At 37.9% G+C, this 22,870-nt stretch overlaps 1 protein-coding gene across 6 annotated transcripts in view; it reads right to left on the reverse strand.

Annotated features, from left to right (window-relative positions):
* TENM1 (teneurin transmembrane protein 1) overlaps positions 1–22,870 on the reverse strand; it is a 1,037,319-nt gene that overhangs the window by 172,236 nt on the left and 842,213 nt on the right. For all 6 annotated transcript variants that reach the window (XM_053699127.1, XM_053699121.1, XM_053699124.1 and 3 more), the window contains one exon: positions 11,396–11,550. In XM_053699127.1, the coding sequence (XP_053555102.1) occupies positions 11,396–11,550 (155 nt within the window). The remainder of the gene's footprint in view (positions 1–11,395; positions 11,551–22,870) is intronic.

Below are 22,870 nucleotides of genomic sequence, written 5' to 3' on the forward strand. Positions count from 1 at the left end.
AGGCATCTCACAGTACAACAGCTTCAATGATAACTTAACCCTGGTCAGATTATGCAAGTCTCACTTTAAACTTGAAGAGAAGACTTTGAGCTTCAGGTTTGACATGGTGAGTGGCAGTAACTAAGCCATTGCTAAGATAAGCAAAATAAGAAAAAGAGGATTCCCTGGGACACGAAGCACTGTCAGTGGACTCCTGATGATACAGACATCCCAACTCTCCCTGAAGTTCAGGGAGTCTCCCTCATTGTAATAGCGGCTCCCTGACACCCGCAAATGAAATGCAATCTCCCTGAAATTAAAAATACCAACGCTGCCCAAATTCGAAAACAGTGTTTCTTTAAGGATGCAGTTACGTCATCAAGCAGGAAGGCATTGTCACAGCAAGTCTGTCTACCTTCAATGTATTGCATGTCTGCCACCCTCCCTCCTGCTGATTGGAGGCGGTGATAAGGCTCTTGGGGGAGGAGGAGAATCAGCAGCAGGCAACATCGGCTTCAGCATAGACTGAGTGAGAACTGAGAAAGAGGGCAAAGAGAGTGCGCCCCTGTGAGGGAGGAGATAGACACCCCTGCTGCCAGGTCCTTATCAAACTGACTGTACTGTGAATACAAAACATAATTACAAATAGCCTCTCAAACTCAAAATCACACATGCTCCCAGACACAAAATCAGAAAGTCGTACAGGGACAACTATACTTAGTACTTCACAATCTGGGATACTATGGGACCCTCAAAGCATGCATCAGTAACTAAAAAGCCCCTACTGATTTTGATAAAATAAAACACAAATACTACCTTATTTACCGAAGGTAATTAAACTTCATATTCTAAAATATTTCAGCATTCAACAAGCATACATTGGGGCCGAATTATCAAGGGCCGAATGGCCCCTGATCCCCATGTTTCCGCACAAGCCTTAAGGCCCGCCGTCAACAGCAGTTAAGAAGCAGCGGTCTTAAGACTGCTGCTCCTTAACTGGTCCACTGCCTCCAGGCTGCAGACATCAATCCGCCCGATCCTATACGGGGGTGGCATTGCACAAGCAGTTCACAAGAAAATGCTGAGTGGATCATGACGGACAGACCGTTAATAAATCGGCCCCTATCACTGGAAAATAGGCTTGTTGTATAATAAAGCTACTTTTGTTTTTAATGTGAGTTTAGTGGGAAGCTACTTTAATTATAAGTCTCTATCTTATTTAGGGTTTCCATGTGTCCAGTATATAACCAGGGGGGAGGGGGGGCACAGCACTCAGCACAGCGCAGTAGCCAGTGAAGCCACCCCCCTGAAATGAGTTTTTGTAGGTTGGGATGTCTTATGATGGACAGATAAATATTAATCTTAAATCTTTGGTACATCATGCAGGGCTTTTGTATGGCATTGAGCAGGGAAAAGGATGATTTCTCAGTGTGTGACACAAACTTTAAAATATGGAGGAGGAAGCTTGATGCTTTGGGGCTCTAGAACAGGCAGCTTGCAAGGAGTGACTAGCACCCTGGACCAAAAAGACTACCACAGCATGTTGCAGCACCATGCAATTTGTGGTCAGGGGTTCATCCTACAGCAAGATAATGGCCCAGAATATACCTCCAGGCTATGTTAGAACTAGTTTAGAAGAAAATAACAGACAGTAGCCTTAAACCCTATTGAGCTGATTTGGGATGAACTGGACAGAAGGGTGAAAACAAAACAACCTACACATGCAAATCGTTTGTGGGAAATTTTGCAACAGTGTTGGGAAGAACTTTCCAAACAACATTTGATTTTCCTTGTAGGAAGAATGCCACAAGCGTATTCAGCTGTTATATATACAATAGGTGGCTATTTTGATAGAACAATTTAATTTTCTTTTTGTGGCCAGTCTTTCAAAGGCCTTTACCAAAGCCATTGGGGGGTAGTTATCAAGCCGTCAACCTCAAATACGCTGGAATTCCGCAGCGTATTTGTGGCGAGGCTGATTCGCCTTAGTTATCAAAGGCTAGAGATCGGCAAAAGTAGAATTTAGTGACGTAAGCTTCGATCCGCCGGACTCAGTCCGACACAGATCGATTCTTACGTCACTCCAGATGTTCCGCACACAAGTGCGGCACAATCTAACTACTTTTGCTAGCTATCAAAAAACTAGCAGGTACGCTCGGCACTTTTCCGACCCAGCGTACCTGGTTTTCAATTCCTATGGGATCCAGGGCGGCGGATCCCATAGGAATCAATGGGAGTCTGACCATAGCGAAAGTACAAGTTCGCTGCTGCCAGACATCCCATTGATTTCTATAGGAAGTGTGTACACCTAACACCCTAACATGTACCCCGAGTCTAAACACCCCTAATCTGCCCCCCCACAACTAAATAAAGTTATTACCCCCTAAACCGCCGCTCCCAGAGCCCACAGCAAGCTACTCTATACATATTAACCCCTAAACCGCCGTTCCCTGACCCCGCCGCAACTATAATAAATATATTAACCCATAAAAACCGCCACTCCCGGACACCGCCGCAACCTACATTATACCTAGTAACCCCTATCCTGCCCCCCCTATACCGCCGTCCTCTATAATAAAGTTATTAACCCCTATCCTGCCGATCCCGCACCTTGCCGCAACTAAATAAATAGTTTAACCCCTAAACCGCCGCTCCCGAACCCCGCCGCAACCTATATTAAACTTATTAACCCCTAATCTGCCCCCCCCCTACACCGTCGCCACCTATAATACATTTATTAACCCCTATCCTGCCCCCCCTACACCGCCGCCACTGTAATAAATTTATTATCCCCTAAACCTAAGTCTAACACTAACCCTAACACCCCCCTAACTTAAATATTAATTAAATAAATCTAAATAATATTTCTATTATTAACTAAATTAATCCTATTTAAAACTAAATACTTACCTTTAAAATAAACCCTAATATAGCTACAATATAAATAATAATTATATTGTAGCTATCTTAGGATTTATTTTTATTTTACAGGTAACTTTCAATTTATTTTAACTAGGTACAATAGCTATTAAATAGTTATTAAATATTTAATAGCTACCTAGCTAAAATAAAGAGAAATTTACCTGTAAAATAAAAACTAACCTAAGTTACAATTACACCTAACACTACACTATCACTACACTATCATTAAATAAATTATTCCTATTTAAAACTAAATACTTACCTGTAAAATAAACCCTAAGATAGCTACAATGTAATTAATAATTACATTGTAGCTATTTTAGGATTTATATTTATTTTACAGGTAACTTTGTATTTATTTTAGCTAGTTAGAATAGTTATTAAATAGTTATTAACTATTTAATAACTACCTAGCTAAAAGAAATACAAAATTACCTGTAAAATAAATCTTAACCTAAGTTACAATTAAACCTAACACTACACTATCATTACATTAATTAAATAAATTAACTACAAATAACTACAATTAAATACAATTACATAAACTAACTAAAGTACAAAAAATAAAAAAAGCTAAGTTACAAAAAATAAAAAAAATAAGTTACAAACATTTAAAAAATATTACAATTTTAAGCTAATTACACCTAATCTAAGCCCCCTAATAAAATAACAAAGCCCCCCAAAATAAAAAAATTCCCTACCCTATTCTACATTAAAAAGTTCAAAGCTCTTTTACCTTACCAGCCCTTAAAAGGGCATTATGTGGGGCATGCCCCAAAGAAAACTGCTCTTTTGCCTGTAAAAGAAAAATACAACCCCCCCAACATTAAAACCCACCACCCACATACCCCTAATCTAACCCAAACCCCCCTTAAAATAACCTAACACTAATCCCCTGAAGATCATCCTACCTTGAGTCGTCTTCACTTCACCGAGCCACCGATGGAACTGAAGAGGAGATCCGGAGCGGCAGAAGTGATCCTCCAAGGGGCGCTGAAGAAGTCTTCCATCCGATGAAGTGATCCTCCAGGCGGCGCTGAAGAAGTCTTCAATCCGGGCGATGTCATCTTCCAAGCGGCGCTGAAGAAGTCTTCTATCCGGGCGATGTCATCTTCCAAGCGGAGTCTTCAATCTTCTTTCTTCAGGATCCATCTTCATCCCGCCGACGCGGAACATCCTTCTTTCCCGGCGGACTACCGACGAATGAAGGCTCCTTTAAGGGACGTCATCCAAGATGGTGCCCCTTCAATTCCGATTGGCTGATAGGATTCTATCAGCCAATCAGAATTAAGGTAGGAAAAATCTGATTGGCTGATTGAATCAGCCAATCAAATTGAAGTTCAATCCGATTGGCTGATCCAATCAGCCAATCAGATTGAGCTCGCATTCTATTGGCTGATCCGATCAGCCAATAGAATGCGAGCTCAATCTGATTGGCTGATTCAATCAGCCAATCAGATTTTTCCTACCTTAATTCCGATTGTCTGATAGAATCCTATCAGCCAATCGGAATTGAAGGGACGCCATCTTGGATGACGTCCCTTAATGGAGCCTTCATTCATTGGTAGTCCGTCGGGAAAGAAGGATGTTCCGCGTCAGCGGGATGAAGATGGATCCTGAAGAAAGAAGATTGAAGACCCCGCTTGGAAGATGACATCGCCCGGATAGAAGACTTCTTCAGCGCCGCTTGGAAGATGACATCGCCCGGATGGAAGACTTCTTCAGCCCCGCTTGGAAGATGACATCGCCCGGATAGAAGACCTCTTCAGCGCCGCTTGGAAGATGACATTGCCCGGATGGAAGACTTCTTCAGCGCCGCCTGGAGGATCACTTCATCGGATGGAAGACTTCTTCAGCTCCCCTTGGAGGATCACTTCTGCTGCTCCGGATCTCCTCTTCAGTTCCATCAGTGGGGCGGCTGAGTGAAGATGACTCAAGGTAGGATGATCTTCAGGGGATTAGTGTTAGGTTATTTTAAGGGGTGTTTGGGTTAGATTAGGGGTATGTGGGTTTTAATGTTGGGGGGGGTTGTATTTTTCTTTTACAGGCAAAAGAGCAGTTTTCTTTGGGGCATGCCCCACAAAAGGCCCTTTTAAGGGCTGGTAAGGTAAAAGAGCTTTGAACTTTTTTAATGTAGAATAGGGTAGGGAAATTTTTTATTTTGGGGGGCTTTGTTATTTTATTAGGGGGCTTAGATTAGGTGTAATTAGCTTAAAATTGTTGTAATATTTTTTAAATGTTTGTAACTTATTTTTTTTATTTTTTGTAACTTAGCTTTTTTTATTTTTTGTACTTTAGTTAGTTTATGTAATTGTATTTAATTGTAGTTATTTGTAGTTAATTTATTTAATTAATGTAATGATAGTGTAGTGTTAGGTTTAATTGTAACTTAGGTTAGGATTTATTTTACAGGTAATTTTGTATTTCTTTTAGCTAGGTAGTTATTAAATAGTTAATAACTATTTAATAACTAGTCTAACTAGTTAAAATAAATACAAAGTTACCTGTAAAATAAATATAAATCCTAAAATAGCTACAATGTAATTATTAATTACATTGCAGCTATCTTAGGGTTTATTTTACAGGTAAGTATTTAGTTTTAAATAGGATAATTTATTTAATGATAGTGTAGTGTTAGGTGTAATTGTAACTTAGGTTAGTTTTTATTTTACAGGTAAATTTCTCTTTATTTTAGCTAGGTAGCTATTAAATAGTTAATAACTATTTAATAGCTATTGTACCTAGTTAAAATAAATTGAAAGTTACCTATAAAATAAAAATAAATCCTAAGATAGCTACAATATAATTATTATTTATATTGTAGCTATATTAGGGTATATTTTAAAGGTAAGTATTTAGTTTTAAATAGGATTAATTTAGTTAATAATAGAAATATTATTTAGATTTATTTAATTAATATTTAAGTTAGGGGGGTGTTAGGGTTAGTGTTAGACTTAGGTTTAGGGGTTAATAAATTTATTACAGTGGCGACGGTGTGGGGGGGGCAGATTAGGGGTTAATAAATTTAATATAGGTTGCGGCAGGGTCCGGGAGCGGCGGTTTAGGGGTTAAACTATTTATTTAGTTGTGGCGAGGTGCGGGATCAGCAGGATAGGGGTTAATAACTTTATTATAGAGGGCGGCGGTATAGGGGGGGCAGGATAGGGGTTACTAGGTATAATGTAGGTTGCGTCGGCGTCCGGGAGCGGCGGTTTAGGGGTTAATACATTTATAAGAGTTGCTGCTGGGTCTAGGAGCGGCGGTTTAGGGGTTAATACATTTATAAGAGTTGCGGCGGGGTCTAGGAGCGGCGGTTTAGGGGTTAGTAACTTTAATGAGTTGCGGGGGGCTCCGGGGGCGCCGGTATAGGGTGTAGAACAGTGTAGTTTAGTGTGGGTGCTTAGTGACAGGCTAGCAATAAAGCTGTAAAAACGCCGAAGAGCAGCGAGATCGGATGAGTGATAACTCTCACAGTCCGCTGCTCATTGCCCCGTACTTGGTGCGCTGCTTTTTGAAAGATTTATTTATATCTTAGGTGAATTTTTTCAGGTCCGCGGCGGCGATGGTAGGCGAGCTTAGGCGGGCGTATTAGGCCGGCGAAGGCAGGAAAGTTGACACGTTGATAACTACCCCCCATTGTCTCTCTCCTAACAAAATGTGATTTCTGGTGTCCTTAGTGTCAACTGGTTTACTTCTGGGTATAAGCATGATTAGACATTATGGTAGTCTTCTGGACTCATACCTCTAGTAAAAGTTGTTTCATTAGTGTTGTTGCAAACGGAGTCACTGACACACGATATGCTCTCTGAGTAGGTTCAGTGTTTGCATAAAGATACTCAAGGCATAGAAACATCTCCATTTTTATATTCAGTCCCTTTGAATTCTAAATTCCAAATTCTAAAATATATAAGAATACATTTACGATAGATTGATTACAGTACCCAAGGCGGCAGTTTTAGATGGGTACTGGGAGTGGTTGTTATTATTATAACCCTTAAAGCATTCCACAGACCTTTTTAACATCTCCCATGTTATGCCCAGCTCTCTGATAGACTGTTTAGCTTCATCCCGCTGACCAAATGACATGAAAAAGCTGCTATAATATATCAAAGTCACATTAAAGTCAAAATTAAACATTCATGATTCAGATAGGGCCTATAGTATTAAATAACTTTCCATTTCACTTTTGTGATTTAATTTGCTTTGTTTTCTTGCTATACTTTGTTGCAAAGCATATCTAGGCAAGCTTATGAGTAGCAATACACTACTGGGGCTAGCTGCTGATTAGTTTCTGCGTATGCCTCTTATCATTGGCTTGCCTGATGCTGCTATTTCAACAAAGAGAATGAAGCAAATTTGATAATAAAATTAAACTGGAAAGAAAATAGTATGCTCTACCTGAATCATGATAAAAAATGTTGGGTTTCATGTCTCTTCAAAGTCATTCTCAGAGCAACAGTGCACTACTGGGAGCTAGCTGAACACATCTGGTGAGCCAAAGACAAGAGACATATGTTTGTAACCACATATCACTAGATAGCTTTCAGTAATGCATTGCTGCTACTGAGCATATGTACATAGGCTTTCCAACAAAGCATACAAAAGGAACAAAGTAAATTTGATAGTATGTAACTGCAGAGGACTTGTAAGAAATTATGCTTATTTTGCTATATTTACCAAATGACTCGACTAGGAACAAAGTCATTTTCTCTCTTTCAAGGGATATGAAAGTGCAAAAATAAAATGCCCTAATTTATTAAAACATTTTCTTATTGCACTAATGCTGCATATAACTATGTGTTTAACCCCTGCAAAAGGATTAAACACATCATTAAATTCAGCTCCAGCGTACCAATGCACTACTGGGAATTATATGAACACCTCTGTGAGTCAATGACAAGAGACAATGTGTGTAGCCACCAAAACACCAGCTAAATGCAAGTAGCTGAGGATATGTACATACTGTATCTGAATCATGCAAGTGTAATATTGACTTTCCTATCCCTTTAATAGTAAACTATACTGATATTTTTCCACCCCACCACAAAAAGGAGAAAGCAAAATACAATTTAAAAAATGCTATTATTCACAAACAATAGGCAAACTAACACACATGATGCTCAGTTCACCCTTGCAAGACAATAGAGAAGTCAGGAAGAGTGTACAGATAACAATTACATTTTATTGCTCTTTTGAATTTGCCTTTTTCAACCGTCACCAACTTTTCTGTATTGTTTTCCATCCCACTTGTTTTAAAACAACAATTGTGAATATAGAATTACAAGTCTTCTTCAACTTTCCAACTCTCAGTGATCCAATCTATCAGCGGGGGTTGGTACCTTATTATTAAAAACCATAAGGTCCTTCAGAGTATGCAGCTAATTTGCTTGTAAATTGTATTGCTGTCGCAAATAGACCATATTGCACAGGATGATAAAGGCTGTTTTCCTATTTGTCGCTTTCATATCCTATGTTTTATGTTGCATATCCAACTATTTAACCAGATCGTGAAACTTGATGGGAGAAAGTACTTTGTAATAAAAAAAAGCTAAATAACACCACAATGAAACACTGTTTAAGTTAGTGTTAAAGATGTGAAATGTCAGCAACGCTAATCTGTATTATACAAATGTGGTAGATAAGACTGAATATCATCAGCTAAATATAATTAGAACACTAATTTACAATGTTTAAACTGTTTAATTAAAGAGACAATATACATATTTCAGGATGAATATATGCCCCCCTTTAAAAGGGAGAAATATAAAAAAAAACCTGCAGGGCATAGAGAGAGCAGCCATGTTAGTGCATATTTTCATTTGCATAGCAACCATGCAGTTGGTTATTTTTATGGTCGCCCTCTTTAAAGGGAAAAAAAAAACAAATTCTAAAATAAATCAGCATCCGGTCTTTGGCCAATTCCTGCCTTTTTCACCTTAAAAACACCTCCATAATTTGCCACTTCCTCACACAAGACACAACAAAGATTTTAATCCCCTTTCTTATCATCTCTGGTCTTGACTATTGCAACTCGATCCTCTCTGGTCTCCCTAGCTGCTGTCTATCTCCTTTACAATCCATAATGAATGCCTCTGCCCGGATGATCTTCCTTACACATCACTCCTTGTCTGCTACACCTCTCTGCCAATCCCTTCACTGGCTTCCTCTAACCTCCAGAATAAAACATAAAATCCTGACTCTGACATTCAAGGCCCACAGTAACACAGTTTCCCCCTATATCCCAGACATGGTCTCTAGATACTCTCCCTCCTGTCCCCTTCTCTCTGTTCATGATCTCCTGCTCTCCTCCTCTCTTGTTACCTCCTCACATTCCTGTCTACAGGACTTCTCCAGATTGGCCCTTATTTAGTAGAACCCTCTGCCTTGTTCCACAAGACTCTCCCCTAGTTTTCAAAGTTTCAAGCACTCCTTAAAGACTCTACTGTTCAGGGATGCATACAATATACACTGACATTTTCTTACCTCAGTTCCTCTCCTCCTATTTTCATCCCCTGAACCCCCTTAGCATGTAAGCCTATGAACCCAGCTGTTTTGTAGATCACGTTCATGAGAGCTGATTTACAACAGTGTAACTCTTGGCAGGGCCCTCCACCATTTATCTCCCATAATTGTTACCTTGCATATTATACAGATGTTTATTGCTTTGCAGAATCTGTTAGTGCTCTACAAATGGCTGATAATAAAAAAATCTAGATCTTCCACAAGTGGTTTGGTGAGAAATTCCCTTGTAACAATATGCAAAATCACAATAATTTTCATCAGGGTTATTTTGGTACAAAATCTATTTATACCCATATATATATATATATATATATATATATATATATATATATATATATATATATATATATATATATATATATATATATATAATATTTACAGTAAATACACAGTATAACATTTTATGAAATATGAATAATGCAAAAATATGTTTTACATGTTTTCATCTACTGAACTGCAAAGGGCTTCAATGTACTTATATATATGTATATATATGTATATATATATATATATATATATATATATATATATATATATACATATATATATATATATATATATATATGTGTGTGTGTGTGTACATGTGTATTTATGTGTTTATATGTGTATATATGACTGTAAATACATATATACACATATAAATACATAAGTACATATGTAAACATATATATATATATATATACATACCTATAAATGTTCAGACATGTATGTATCTATATGTTAAAGCCTTTTGCCTGCCTTTTTTTTCTCTAACATCTGAGGCCTCATATCTTTGAGTCCTTATAACCTTTTGGGTGCAATATTTTTTTAAAAATATTTTTTATTAGATGGTGTTATAACTGCACTTTGTAATGTATTTTTGATGTGTTTGATGAAACTTTTTTGTTTCGTCAAACAGTTAACCAGCGATCTGAGGATGCTGTAATCATTCTAGTGTAAATCAAGATTGCTCTCAAGCGATAGCGTTTACTTTCAATTTGTAATACGAGCGGAAAATCCCACGGGTGCACCCGCGTAATGGTTAACGCGCCACTCGTAATCTGACCCTTTGTACGGAATTACATTTTGGAGTTTAAGAATCGTTTAACTGACCCTTCTTGAGCAGCTTTTTTTTTCAGTACATAGTTACCTCATAAATTTAACCACAACCTCAAACGTAAATGACATTAAACAAAGATTAACGAGATGGAGTGAGCTGGAATGAAAAATGGGAAAATATATTTTAACCCATTCATATCAAATAATTTAAAGGGACATATGACAAATTATTGATATGAAATATGTTTCATTACCAAACTTACTGCAGGATTAAATAAACTATTGTATACTAATATTCTAGTTATTGGCCTTTCTTTTGTACTCCCAGTTGTTAAATTGAATGTTTAATATCTTATCTGCTGAAATAATCTAACTAAAATGCAAATCTCATGAGACATATAGCATCATGCCTTCTATTCATTTCTGAATGCCAGTTGCAAGTGTCCTTAAGCAATATCTCCCACTGGGAACCACAAGCCTTAGGACTTGGCTTTGACCTTATGTATTGATTTTTATGAAAAAAAATAAATAATCTTTCACAGCTGGTTTCTATCTGTAAGAAATAAATGATGAAGTCTCATTCGATCAGCATTTTGGTTAGAAGCCAACAGTATGAATAGACAAAGAAATCTGCACAAAAACTATTCTGAGCAATTCTAAATGTAAGCTCTGCCTAAATTATAGTGACTGTGTATGCTAAAGAATTGTACATTTCTATACTACAAAATGATCTATTTTCAATCAAATGACTTATTTATAAAATGTAACAGTATAACGTATCCTATTCTATCATAAAGTAAAATCCACCAAACAAAAACACAAGATGAAAAATATCAATCTGTTATAGTCACAAAAACAATATCTTAATAAAATATACTCATTGTTTATTGGACGAGTAGTGATGCCATAGAGTTTGAGAATTGCAGTTTCTTACCCGGCTGATATCCATTCCTGAGTCACAGCTCAATGGCTGAGTTGACGTGAGACCATTTAGCCCAATAATTGTTGATATGATACCTCTGTCATCTACCTTTCGAATCATTGTGCCATCAACAAAGTAAATAAAACCGTGTCCATCCACTGTTACACCTGTTGGAGAAAAAAATAACATAAAACAATTATTTTATGAGAGCTCATCATGTTCATTATTGTATAGAATTAAATAATTTAGCTTTTTTAATGATTTAGAAGCAAAGTAATTGATAGGCAAATGAACATCAAGATTAAAAGGACCATTGCACTTAAAAAGCTACACAAAACAAAGAGCAAGTGACACAAGATTTTATTTCTGTGTAGACTAGTGATCTAAAGTTAGAAATAGTTTATCTTCATGCAAATACATTTTTGTATTTGTATGTTAGCAACAACCAATCACTTTTTGCATAACAAATCCTATTTAGATCATGTTCAGTATGTGATTAGGCTTTGAATCCTAGTAGCTACTACAATCTAGAAAGCATCATTTTATGGGAAGAACATATTTTTAAACTGCTGGAAATCCTAGTCGTGCAGATATGATGAGAAAGGAAGTAAACATCAGAATCATATGCAAATTTGTAATCATGATAATAATAGTTGACATAGATAGATATTGATATTACAATTCTGCATCAGTTAATAAGAAGGCTAAGATAGAAAGGAAGAGAGAAAAGGGGAAAGAGATTCATTACCCTAGCAACAAAATTACATGTAGATTACATGCTGCTTTGTGCAATGCCGACCCTGCTTATGTGCGGCCAATCATGCGCAAGAGGGGGCTGTCAATTATCCCAATCCGATGCTATTGGGATGATAGCAATCTGACACATAGCAATCTGACACACAGAGAGTTTAAGTAGCAGCGGTCTTAAGACCGCTGCTACTTAACTAGCGTTTCAGGCTCACTCATGCAAGCTTGAAACACCGGGGCTTCAAAGCTGCTATCATAGCTCGATATATGGAGCCCAATGAGTGCTAGAGTACCAGGATTCAGTTAAATACAGTCATTCCTGTTAGTGTCACAATAAATTTAAACAACTTTTACTTAACAACAGAGCCCCAGAGTTGCCACTTTTAGGAATCTTTAGCATTATGTGCACTTTTTTTGTTACTACCAACAGGTATAGGCATGATTAAGGCCTATGAGGCCGAAACGTTGCATGTTTTGCTACTAAATAAAGGAATAATCTTTTGGATATATCCCTGGTGCTGTGGCATTTTGTTTGAACTATTACTACCAACCGGGGGAGTTTTGGACTATTGTCTATCTACACTGAATAATTTGGTGTCTTTGTGCTACAGAAATGCTATCCATGGGCAAAATAAAACAGATAACAAAAAATAATAAATTTGAAATTAGCAGAGGCAAATCCACTCATTACTGAACTTTAGGGAAGAGGACATAGAAACATCTAATTCCTAATAAGTGCATTTACCAATGAAGCTTGCAATAACAAAATATAAATTTAAGTTAAAGAGGGAATTCATGATATGTAAAAAAAACTGTAAGTAGATAGCAGCAGTGCGTATAACAGCATGATTGTTCATTTTGTTATTATTTACACTATCTAATAAAGTAAATTCAAAACCTGATGATCTGACTTAGACAGTCATGTTCTACCATGTTTTAAACAAATTATGAGCATAGCTTAGTAAAACGTGCCAATGATTTCTTCAATTTAAAACTAAATTTTAACTTTAATTTAAAATTTGCTAAATCATGGACACATTTTAATAAATTGTCCGCACAATATTTTTAACATGTTTAACTGCTGCTTTCATATATATGAAAAAATGTCCCTTTAACAAATGCTTCCTGAGAAAGACCTACTATGGGGCTGCAGATGGCAAGAAATGGAAAAGAGCCTGTGACCTAGTTTATATTTATTCTTAAAAGGCAGGTTGTTCTTCTCTAAAGTGCTTATTAACAAAAGTAAATAATAATAAAAAAATAGATCGAGTTAAAGTTATTTAAGTGGGTATTACATAGTATACACAGTATTCTATCATTGCTGCCTCACACAGCTGAATACTACTGTAAATGTTGGAAAGATATTGTAATGTCTAAGGGCTAGATTACGAGTGGCGTTCTAACTTGTGTGCAAGCTAACTTGTGTGCAAGCAAAAAGGGGTTTATAACGGCTCTTTGCGTGTCGCAAGTAGTGCGCATATTATTAGTTGAAAGTAAATGCGTTCGCCTGAGCGCAATTGAATTTAAATGGACATTAAACATTTTGAGATGGTAATTTAAAATGGTAAATCATATATATATATATATATATATATATATATATATATATATATATAAAGTCTGCAATATACTTTCATTATTTATTTTGTCCCCTTTTTTGTAATTCCATTCTTAAATTGTGAGCTTTTTAGTTCCTGTTAAAAATGGAAGTGCAGAACACTGTTATATTCCCCACAGCCATTGGCTGCACACTCTAGTGACCTATTATAACTGTCCCTAATTGACCACAGCAGAGAAGGTAACCTAAGTTACAACATGGCAGCTCCCATAGTTTTATAGACATTAAAAAAGATGATATGCTAACCATTAACACATGACAAACTTTTCTTACCACCAAAACTAATGGTATCAACCTTTACTATTGTAAGAAATTGTCCCTCTTGAATTCAAACAAGGCCACTCCCATCTGCTTTTCCACAACAACCAATGATCAAGAACTTGTTTTTCTATAAAGACTGACAGAAGGAAGAGTTACAACCTGGGAACGGAAACATTTCAGTGCATCTAGATATTTCAACCTCTATAATAAGGAGAATTAGAAGCTCCGAGAACCAAACTTTTCCTTATGCTATGCTTTTGTTTGCCATTCTTCAAGTTTTGACAAGGAAGCTGCATCACAATATAAAGTAAAATGTTGAATAAATTATTCTCCCTATAAATGACAATGAAACATCTGTATCTATAAAATAAAAAGCTCAGGTCATATATTGCAATGCATAAGGCAGTGGCGTAGCGTGGGGGGGGGCACAGGGGCGGTTGCCCCGGGCTTATAATTATGGGGGGCGCAAAGCGCTTGGTTCACAGCCTCCACCAGACTTTAGACAGTCCCAGACTCCAGCGGTGTTTTGGCAAGCAAAGGGAACAGGGAGGGAGGATAAACATTCTAACAGGCGCCCTGCTGTTCTGTCTTGAGTCTCAAGTCAAGTGTAAACTTCAATTGTCAGTGTCGTCAAGCGATGCCTGAGAGTCTGTGACTGTAAGTGTAATCAGACTGTTACCTGCTGACTAGCATTGGTTTACGTCACTTAGCACGGCGGGTCCACCGTCCAGTCTCCTTCCATTCCCAGAGCGCAGTTCAGGAGGGAGCAAGAAGTGGAGGAAGACTGTCTCTTCTAGCGCGTTGTGCTGCCCCCGACTTTAAGGTAAGTAATGTGGGAGGATAAAGGGATGTCGGTGGCTGAGCGGCCACCGTGTATGTTACGATGTGTATGTTTGTTGCTGCTTAATTTGTCTCACTGTCTCACAAAAAAACCCACTAAAAAAAGGGAAACAAAGGTCTGACTGGAATCATGGAATGTTCTTTGGTCATGTGATAAGGAACTCATAAACCAAGCCCCCCCCCCCCCCACACACACACAGTGAGCATACTTGCAGCTTGCTCCTGCTTATAATAAAATAAAAAAGCACCAGACTTCTCTCTTCCCATGAGACAGACATAAGATAAATGTTGCAAAGTTAGTGTAGCTGAGCAGGAGCAAGCTGCAAGTATGCAGAATAAACATGTAGAAAAAGGGTAGCAAATAAAATAACAAAAGAAACACACAGACAGATGATACCTTCTTTTATAGGGAAAACAATTGCAGGCTTAATTCTAAAAAAAAGATACCTTATAACAGAAAAAATCTGAAAGTACAGTGCAGGAAAACACAGTGTTAGGAGGTGGCAGAGATACTGATAACTAATGCCAACCCTATTGACTGCAATATATCAGCCACTGCCATAGCATGTAAAAGTTATAATATAATAATTATAATGGGTTAGGGGGGCGCAATTCTTGCCTTGCCCTGGGCGCTGACAACCCATGCTACGCCACTGGCATAAGGTATTTTGAGTTAAAGAAACCCATTACCAGCTATGCTTAAAGAACCATTAAATACAGTAGAATCCCATAATTAATAGCTGTATAATAAAAATAAAATGCAATAACACCCTGAATTTCAATTGTACATTTTTTTTCTGACAAAGAAAAATATGCAATATAAAATATGAAAGCTCTATACGTACATTTATATTTCAACAATTGCTATATACAGTATGTACAGTTCTGCATGGTTATGTGTCTAAGACCCCATGTGAGTATTAGTTTTTTTTTTATTCTTTACTTTTTTATGACTGTATCAATTATATGCCCCCTAGTGCTCATCAAAGCAATCACAAATCAGGGGCGCGATCACATATACGGCGCAGGTTGCGGCGCAAGCGTGGGAACCCGATTCGCCCGTAATTTCACCTCGCACATCGGGGTATTACATAAACCCCGCCGGCAGTTCATAAAGTGCCGTAAGTCTGATAAACTAGCGATGTCCAGAAATGAGCGTAAAGACAAATTTCTGGAGTCGCTAGTGACTTACGGCACTTTAGAAACTGCCGGCACCTAAGAAAAGTCAATAAAATAAAAATCACCCGTAAAAGTCTAACACGCCTCATAAAAAATAAGCCCGACATGTAAAACCCCTATATCCGCAATCCCCCCCTCTCATTACTAATATTAAATGTATTAACCCCTAGACCGACAACCCCCCACAACGCAATATGCCTATTTAATCTATTAACCCCTAAATCTGCCAACCCCAACATCACAAACTACCTCTTAAAACTATTAACCATTAATCCGCCATTAACCCACAACGCAATAAACCTATTCAAGTATTAACCCCTAAACCGCCATAGCCCACATAGCCTATTAAATGTATTAACCCCTAATCTGCCGCCGCCAACGTCGCCGCCACTATAAAAAAGTTATTAACCCCTAAACCTAAGTCTAACCCTAAACCTAACACCCCCCTAACTTAAATATTATTTAAATAAATATAAATAAAATTACTATCATTAACTAAATTATTCCTATTTAAAACTAAATACTTACCTATAAAATAAACCCTAAGATAGCTACAATATAATTAATAATTACATTGTAGCTATTTTAGATTTTTTTTTTTATTTTACAGGCAACTTTGTATTTATTTTAACTAGGTACAATAGTTATTAAATAGTTATTAACTATTTAATAGCTACCTAGTTAAAATAAATACAAATAAACCTGTAAAATAAATCCTAACTTAAGTTACAATTACACCTAACACTACACTATCATTAAATAAATTAAATTAATTATCTACAATTACCTAAAATTAAATATAATTAAATAAAATAAACTAAAGTACAACCCCCCCCACTAAATTACAGAAAATAAAAAAATTACAAGAAGTTTAAACTAATTACACCTAATCTAAGCCCCCTAATAAAATAAAAAAGCCCCCCAAAATAATAAAATTCCCTACTCTATACTAAATTACAAATAGCCCTTAAAAGGGCTTTTTGCGGGGCATTGCCCCAAAGTAATCAGCTCTTTTACCTGTAAAAAAAGAAATACAACCCCCCAACATTAAAACCCACCACCCACACACCCAACCTTATTCTGAAACCCATCCAATCCCCCCTTAAAAAAAAACTAACACTAACCCTTTGAAGATCACCCTACCTTGAGCCGTCTTCACACAGCCAGGCAAAAGTCTTCATCCGATCTGGGCAGAAGAGGTCCTCCAGCCGGGCAGAAGTCTTCATCCAAGTGGCATCTTCTATCTTCTTCCATCCGACGAGGAGCGGATCCATCTTGAAGACATCCGATGTGGAGCATCCTCTTCATCCGACGGCCGACGACTGAATGAAGGTTCCTTTAAATGACATCATCCAAGATGGCGTCCCTTCCATTCCGATTGGCTGATAGAATTCTATCAGCCAATCGGATATAAGGTAGGAAAAATCCTATTGGCTGATGCAATCAGCCAATAGGATTGGCCTTGCATTCTATTGGCTGTTCCAATCAGCCAATAGAATGTGAGCTCAATCCTATTGGCTGATTGCATCAGCCAATAGGATTTTTCCTACCTTAATTCCGATTGGCTGATAGAATTCTATCAGCCAATCGGAATTGAAGGGACGCCATCTTGGATGACATCATTTAAAGGAACCTTCATTCAGTCGTTGGCCGTCGGATGAAGAGGATGCTCCGCGTCGGATGTCTTCAAGATGGAGCCGCTCCTCGTCGGATGGAAGAAGATAGAAGATGACGCTTGGATGAAGACTTCTGCCCGGCTGGAGGACCTCTTCTGCCCGGATCGGATGAAGACTTCTGCCCGGCTGGGTGAAGACGGCTCAAGGTAGGCTGATCTTCTAGGGGTTAGTGTTAGGTTTTTTTTAAGGGGGGATTGGGTGGGTTTTAGAGTAAGGTTGGGTGTGTGGGTGGTGGGTTTTAATGTTGGGGGGTTGTATTTCTTTTTTTACAGGTAAAAGAGCTGATTACTTTGGGGCAATGCCAAAAAGCCCTTTTAAGGGCTATTTGTAATTTAGTATAGGGTAGGGAATTTTATTTATTAGGGGGCTTAGATTAGGTGTAATTAGCTTAAACTTCTTGTATTTTTTTATTTTCTGTAATTTAGTGGGTTTTTTTGTACTTTAGTTTATTTTATTTTATTGTATTTAATTTTAGGTAATTGTAGTTAATTTAATTTATTTAATGATAGTGTAGTGTTAGGTGTAATTGTAACTTAGGTTAGGATTTATTTTACATTTATATTTGTATTTATTTTAACTAGGTAGCTATCAAATAGTTAATAACTATTTAATAACTATTGTACCTAGTTAAAATAAATACAAAGTTGTCTGTAAAATAAAAATAAATCCTAAAATAGCTACAATGTAATTATTAATTATATTGTAGCTATCTTAGGGTTTATTTTATAGGTAAGTATTTAGTTTTAAATAGGAATAATTTAGTTAAAAATAGTAATTTTTATTTTAGATTTATTTAAATAATATTTAAGTTAGGGGGTGTTAGGGTTAGACTTAGGTTTAAGGGTTAATAACTTTATTATAGTGGCGGTGACGTTGGTGGCAGCAGATTAGGGGTTAATACATTTAATAGGCTATGTGGGCTATGGCGGTTTAGGGGTTAATACTTGAATAGGTTTATTGCGTTGTGGGTTAATGGCGGATTAAGGGTTTATAGTTTTAACAGGTAGTTTGCGATGTTGGGGTTGGCGGATTTAGGGGTTAATAATTTAGTTATTACTTGCGGTGCGGGTTTGATGGCGGTTTAGGGGTTAATAGAGTTTATTAGTTAGTGGGGGATTGCGGTTGACAGGTAGATAGACATTGCGCATGCGTTAGGTGTTAGTTTATTTTTGCAGGCATTTTCGAGAGTTACGGTGCTCCCATACTCAGCGCAAGGCCTGCTACGGCTGCCTTTTATGGCGAGGTAAAAATGGAGTAAGATTTCTCCATTTTCGCCACGTAAGGCCTTGCGCTGGATATTGGATACCGATTTACGATGTGGTCCCATGTTAGCCTATGGGAGTAATAATTGCGAGCGACGGGTGAAATATACGAGCGTAACTTGTATGCTACTCTGTATATGTAATACATAAATCGCGTAAAAACTGGCGGCGTAGGATTTTGCGGGCGACGCTGCATATGTTATGGAGGCCCAGGTGCCTTAACTGCAATGCGTACATATTATTAGGTTAAAGATCTAATTTTCTGTTTTCAAGAATTTATTTTAAAATGTAGTTCTACTTAATGCAATCACAACTAATTTTTGGAAACAGTATATCAACAAATAATAAACAAAGCATCTTAAAGAGAAAAATACGCACATATAGTTCTTTAACATTATGTCAAACACATTTCTGCATATAACTTAATCACACAGGTGCTTGTGATATTTTACTGTCGCTCTATATCTGTCACATGTCTCTGGGAAATGTTTTCTAAGTGGTATACTCTTTATCTGCCACTTTCCTTGTGATAATGATAAACTCAGAGTTTCTCAACTGCAGTCTTCAGAGGTCAAAAACCAGACAGAATCTAAGGATTTCCCTAGCTAAGGACAGGTGAGTCCATAACAGTGAGTGAGCCGCTGACCAGCCCAGGCATCTAGCCTGTTAGAGGTGCTTGATGGCAGAACTGAGAAGCACTGATTTCTGTGATTCATTGAATAATTACCTTAATTGCAGCAAGGCAAAAAAATAATGAAAGGGCAAGTGCTTGAGTGCCTCTTGCCAATACAATAGGTACCCGCATTGGTACATGTACCACAGGTTACGTGTATTTTTTTTTAATCACAATTATGTAATACTGAGCATGTGCACTGAGAAGTAGCAAATTATGACAAGGGAGCAAAATCTGATAGAACACCATACCTAACCTTCTTCCAATACTATATAGTATGAAGAGTCCAGCTTATTGGTTAGTTGGTATTCACACCTCCATACACAAAACACAAACACACACTAAAGGTGGATCTCTTGTTCCTATATCTAATCAGTGTCTATTAACAGCACTATTCATAAATACTACCTTAATAGAGAGTAGATATTTATCTAACAATATTCATGTTATTTAGAATTCAAGTACATAGTATGAGAGGAAAAAAATATCAGTATAGAACTGATCAATCATCCTAAATACTTTGTATATATTGTTCTTGGATTTTATCAAATAAATATAAGACATACTGAGGAATTTCAGAGAACCACTTTCAATACTGCTAGTATGTATCAAAACATGCTGTCTGGCAATATACTTCAAAATCATAAGTATTAAAGGGACATTAAACCCAATTTTTTTCTTTCATGATTTAGAAAGAGCATGACATTTTAAACAACTTCCTTATTTACTTCTATTATCTAATTTGCTTCATTCTCTTGATATTCTTTTCTGAAAAGCATATCTAGATAGGATCTAGATAGTAGCTGCTGATTGGTGGCTGCACATAAATGCCTCATGCGATTGGCTCATCCATGTGCATTGCTATTTTTTTAACAAAGGATATATAAAAAAATGAAACAAATTAGACAACAGAAGTAAATTGGAATGTTGTTTAAAATTGTATTCTCTACATGAATCATGAAAAAACATTTTTGGGGATTAGTGTCCCTTTAACTAAATGGGATAGGAAAACATGTTTAAAAAATAAATCCATCTCAACCCAACTCATCTTAAATAAAAGTTCACCAGGTGATCTCTCGATTTAAACCTTTGGGAGATTAGAGTAATCTCCTAATCCATTTTGCCTCCATTTTAACCAGTAATTTTTTTTTTTTTTACAAAACCTTAATGTTCCAATTACTCTTTCCTCCTCCTTGTTTGTTCTCCCTTTACCTGAAATTACTTATTCTGCTCTCTCCACCCTGTCTCCTCTCTTCCCCTTGTGTCCTCTTCACCCTGTCTCCTCTCTTCCCCTTGTGTCCTCTCCACCCTGTCTCCTCTCTTCCCCTTGTGTCCTCTCCACCCTGTCTCCTCTCTTCCCCTTGTGTCCTCTCCACCCTGTCTCCTCTCTTCCCCTTGTCTCCTCTCCACCCTGTCTCCTCTCTTCCCCTTGTCTCCTCTCCACCCTGTCTCCTCTTGACCCCTTGCGTCCTCTCCCTCTTGTCTCCTCTCTTCGCCTTGTGTCCTCTCCACCCTGTCTCCTCTCTTCCCCTTGTGTCCTCTCCCCCTTGTCTCCTCTCTTCCCCTTGTGTCCTCTCCACCCTGTCTCCTCTCGACTGCGTGTGCCCTCTCCCTCTTGTCTCCTCTCTTCGCCTTGTGTCCTCTCCACCCTGTCTCCTCTCTTCCCCTTGTGTCCTTTCCCCCTTGTCTCTTCTCTTCCCCTTGTGTCCTCTACACCCTGTCTCCTCTCTTGCCCTTGTCTCATCTCCACACTGTCTCCTCTCTTCCCCTTGTGTCCTCTCCCCCTTGTCTCCTCTCTTCCCCTTGTGTCCTCTCCCCCTTGTCTCCTCTCTTCCCCTTGTGTCCTCTCCCCCTTGTCTCTTCTCTTCCCCTTGTGTCCTCTCCCCCTTTTCTCTTCTCTTCCCCTTGTGTCCTCTCCCCCTTGTCTCCTCTCTTCCCCTTGTGTCCTCTCCACCTTGTCTTCTTTCCAACCTTCACTACATCCCTAGGTACCCTCTCTGTTTTCCTTGTCTTCTTCCTCCTCCATGTCTTCTTTACCTGATCAATGACTATTGTCCACCACCATGATCTCTTCTCCACCCTCATGTCTCAACTCTGTACAACTCTGTCTTTGTTCTCTTGGTATTCTTTGTTGAAAGCTAAACCTAGGTATGTTCTCATGCTAATTTCGAAAACCTTTGACAGTTTTTCTCAGCTAAACAGCGCTAGTTCATGTGTGCCATTGTTTGCTCTTGTGGAGTTATTTGTGAGTCAGCACTGATTGGGTAAAAGAAAACAATACTTATCCGACTGCGCTAACTAAAAAGAGAAAGGAGAATTCCATCCTGAACTATGGGCTTTCCTTTGCCCCTTCTAAGAGTCTTAATAAATTCGAGACATTTATCAACGTTAAGGAATTCATGAGGAAACTAACGTTGAAACGACATTTTATGAGATCACCTTTGGAACAACTACAGGGAGTCTCTACAAACAACACCCAATCCAATATGGATCATTACCAACACACAGATCTCAAGCCAAAATCTACATTTTATCCGACAGCAAGCAAAGGGAGCGCAATCGAGTCGTTCGAGACAATAGTGTGCAATGAACTGAAGAATATCCATCACACTAAGCTCACCAAGCACAAACAGAACTTATCAAAAAGCCAAATCCACACCATCAAGACAATTGAGAACAACAAAAGTCTGGTCATTAAACCCACGGACAAGGGAGGGGGCATTGTAATCCTTAACAAGGAGGTCTACGAGGCCGAATGCAATAGGATTTTATCTGATAGAGAGACCTATGAGGTCCTAAGGAACAACCCAGTGGTGGAGTTTAAGAAAGAAATAGACCGGATCTTGGGGGAGGCTAGTGAGAAGAACATACTTAACAGTAAAGAATTCTGATACATAGGAATTAAACATCCCATCACCCCGGTGTTCTACTACCTCCCCAAGATCCATAAGTCACTTCACCAACCACCAGGAAGACCTATCATCTCCGGCATTGGATCTTTAACTAGTAACTTATTGGAGTATTTAGATAAGAACCTTCAGAAATACGTTGTGACCTTACCTTCCTACATACGTGATTCAACTCAAGTATTAAATATCCTAGACAACATTAATTGGGAAGAGGGATATTTACTTGTTACCTGTGATGTGGCTTCCCTCTACACAAGCATACCACATGATAGAGGTGTAGAGGCGGTACAATACTTCCTGAACAAAGATGCCACCATACCAG

The sequence above is a fragment of the Bombina bombina genome, chromosome 1 (genome assembly GCF_027579735.1).
Source record: "Bombina bombina isolate aBomBom1 chromosome 1, aBomBom1.pri, whole genome shotgun sequence".
NCBI lineage: Eukaryota > Metazoa > Chordata > Amphibia > Anura > Bombinatoridae > Bombina > Bombina bombina.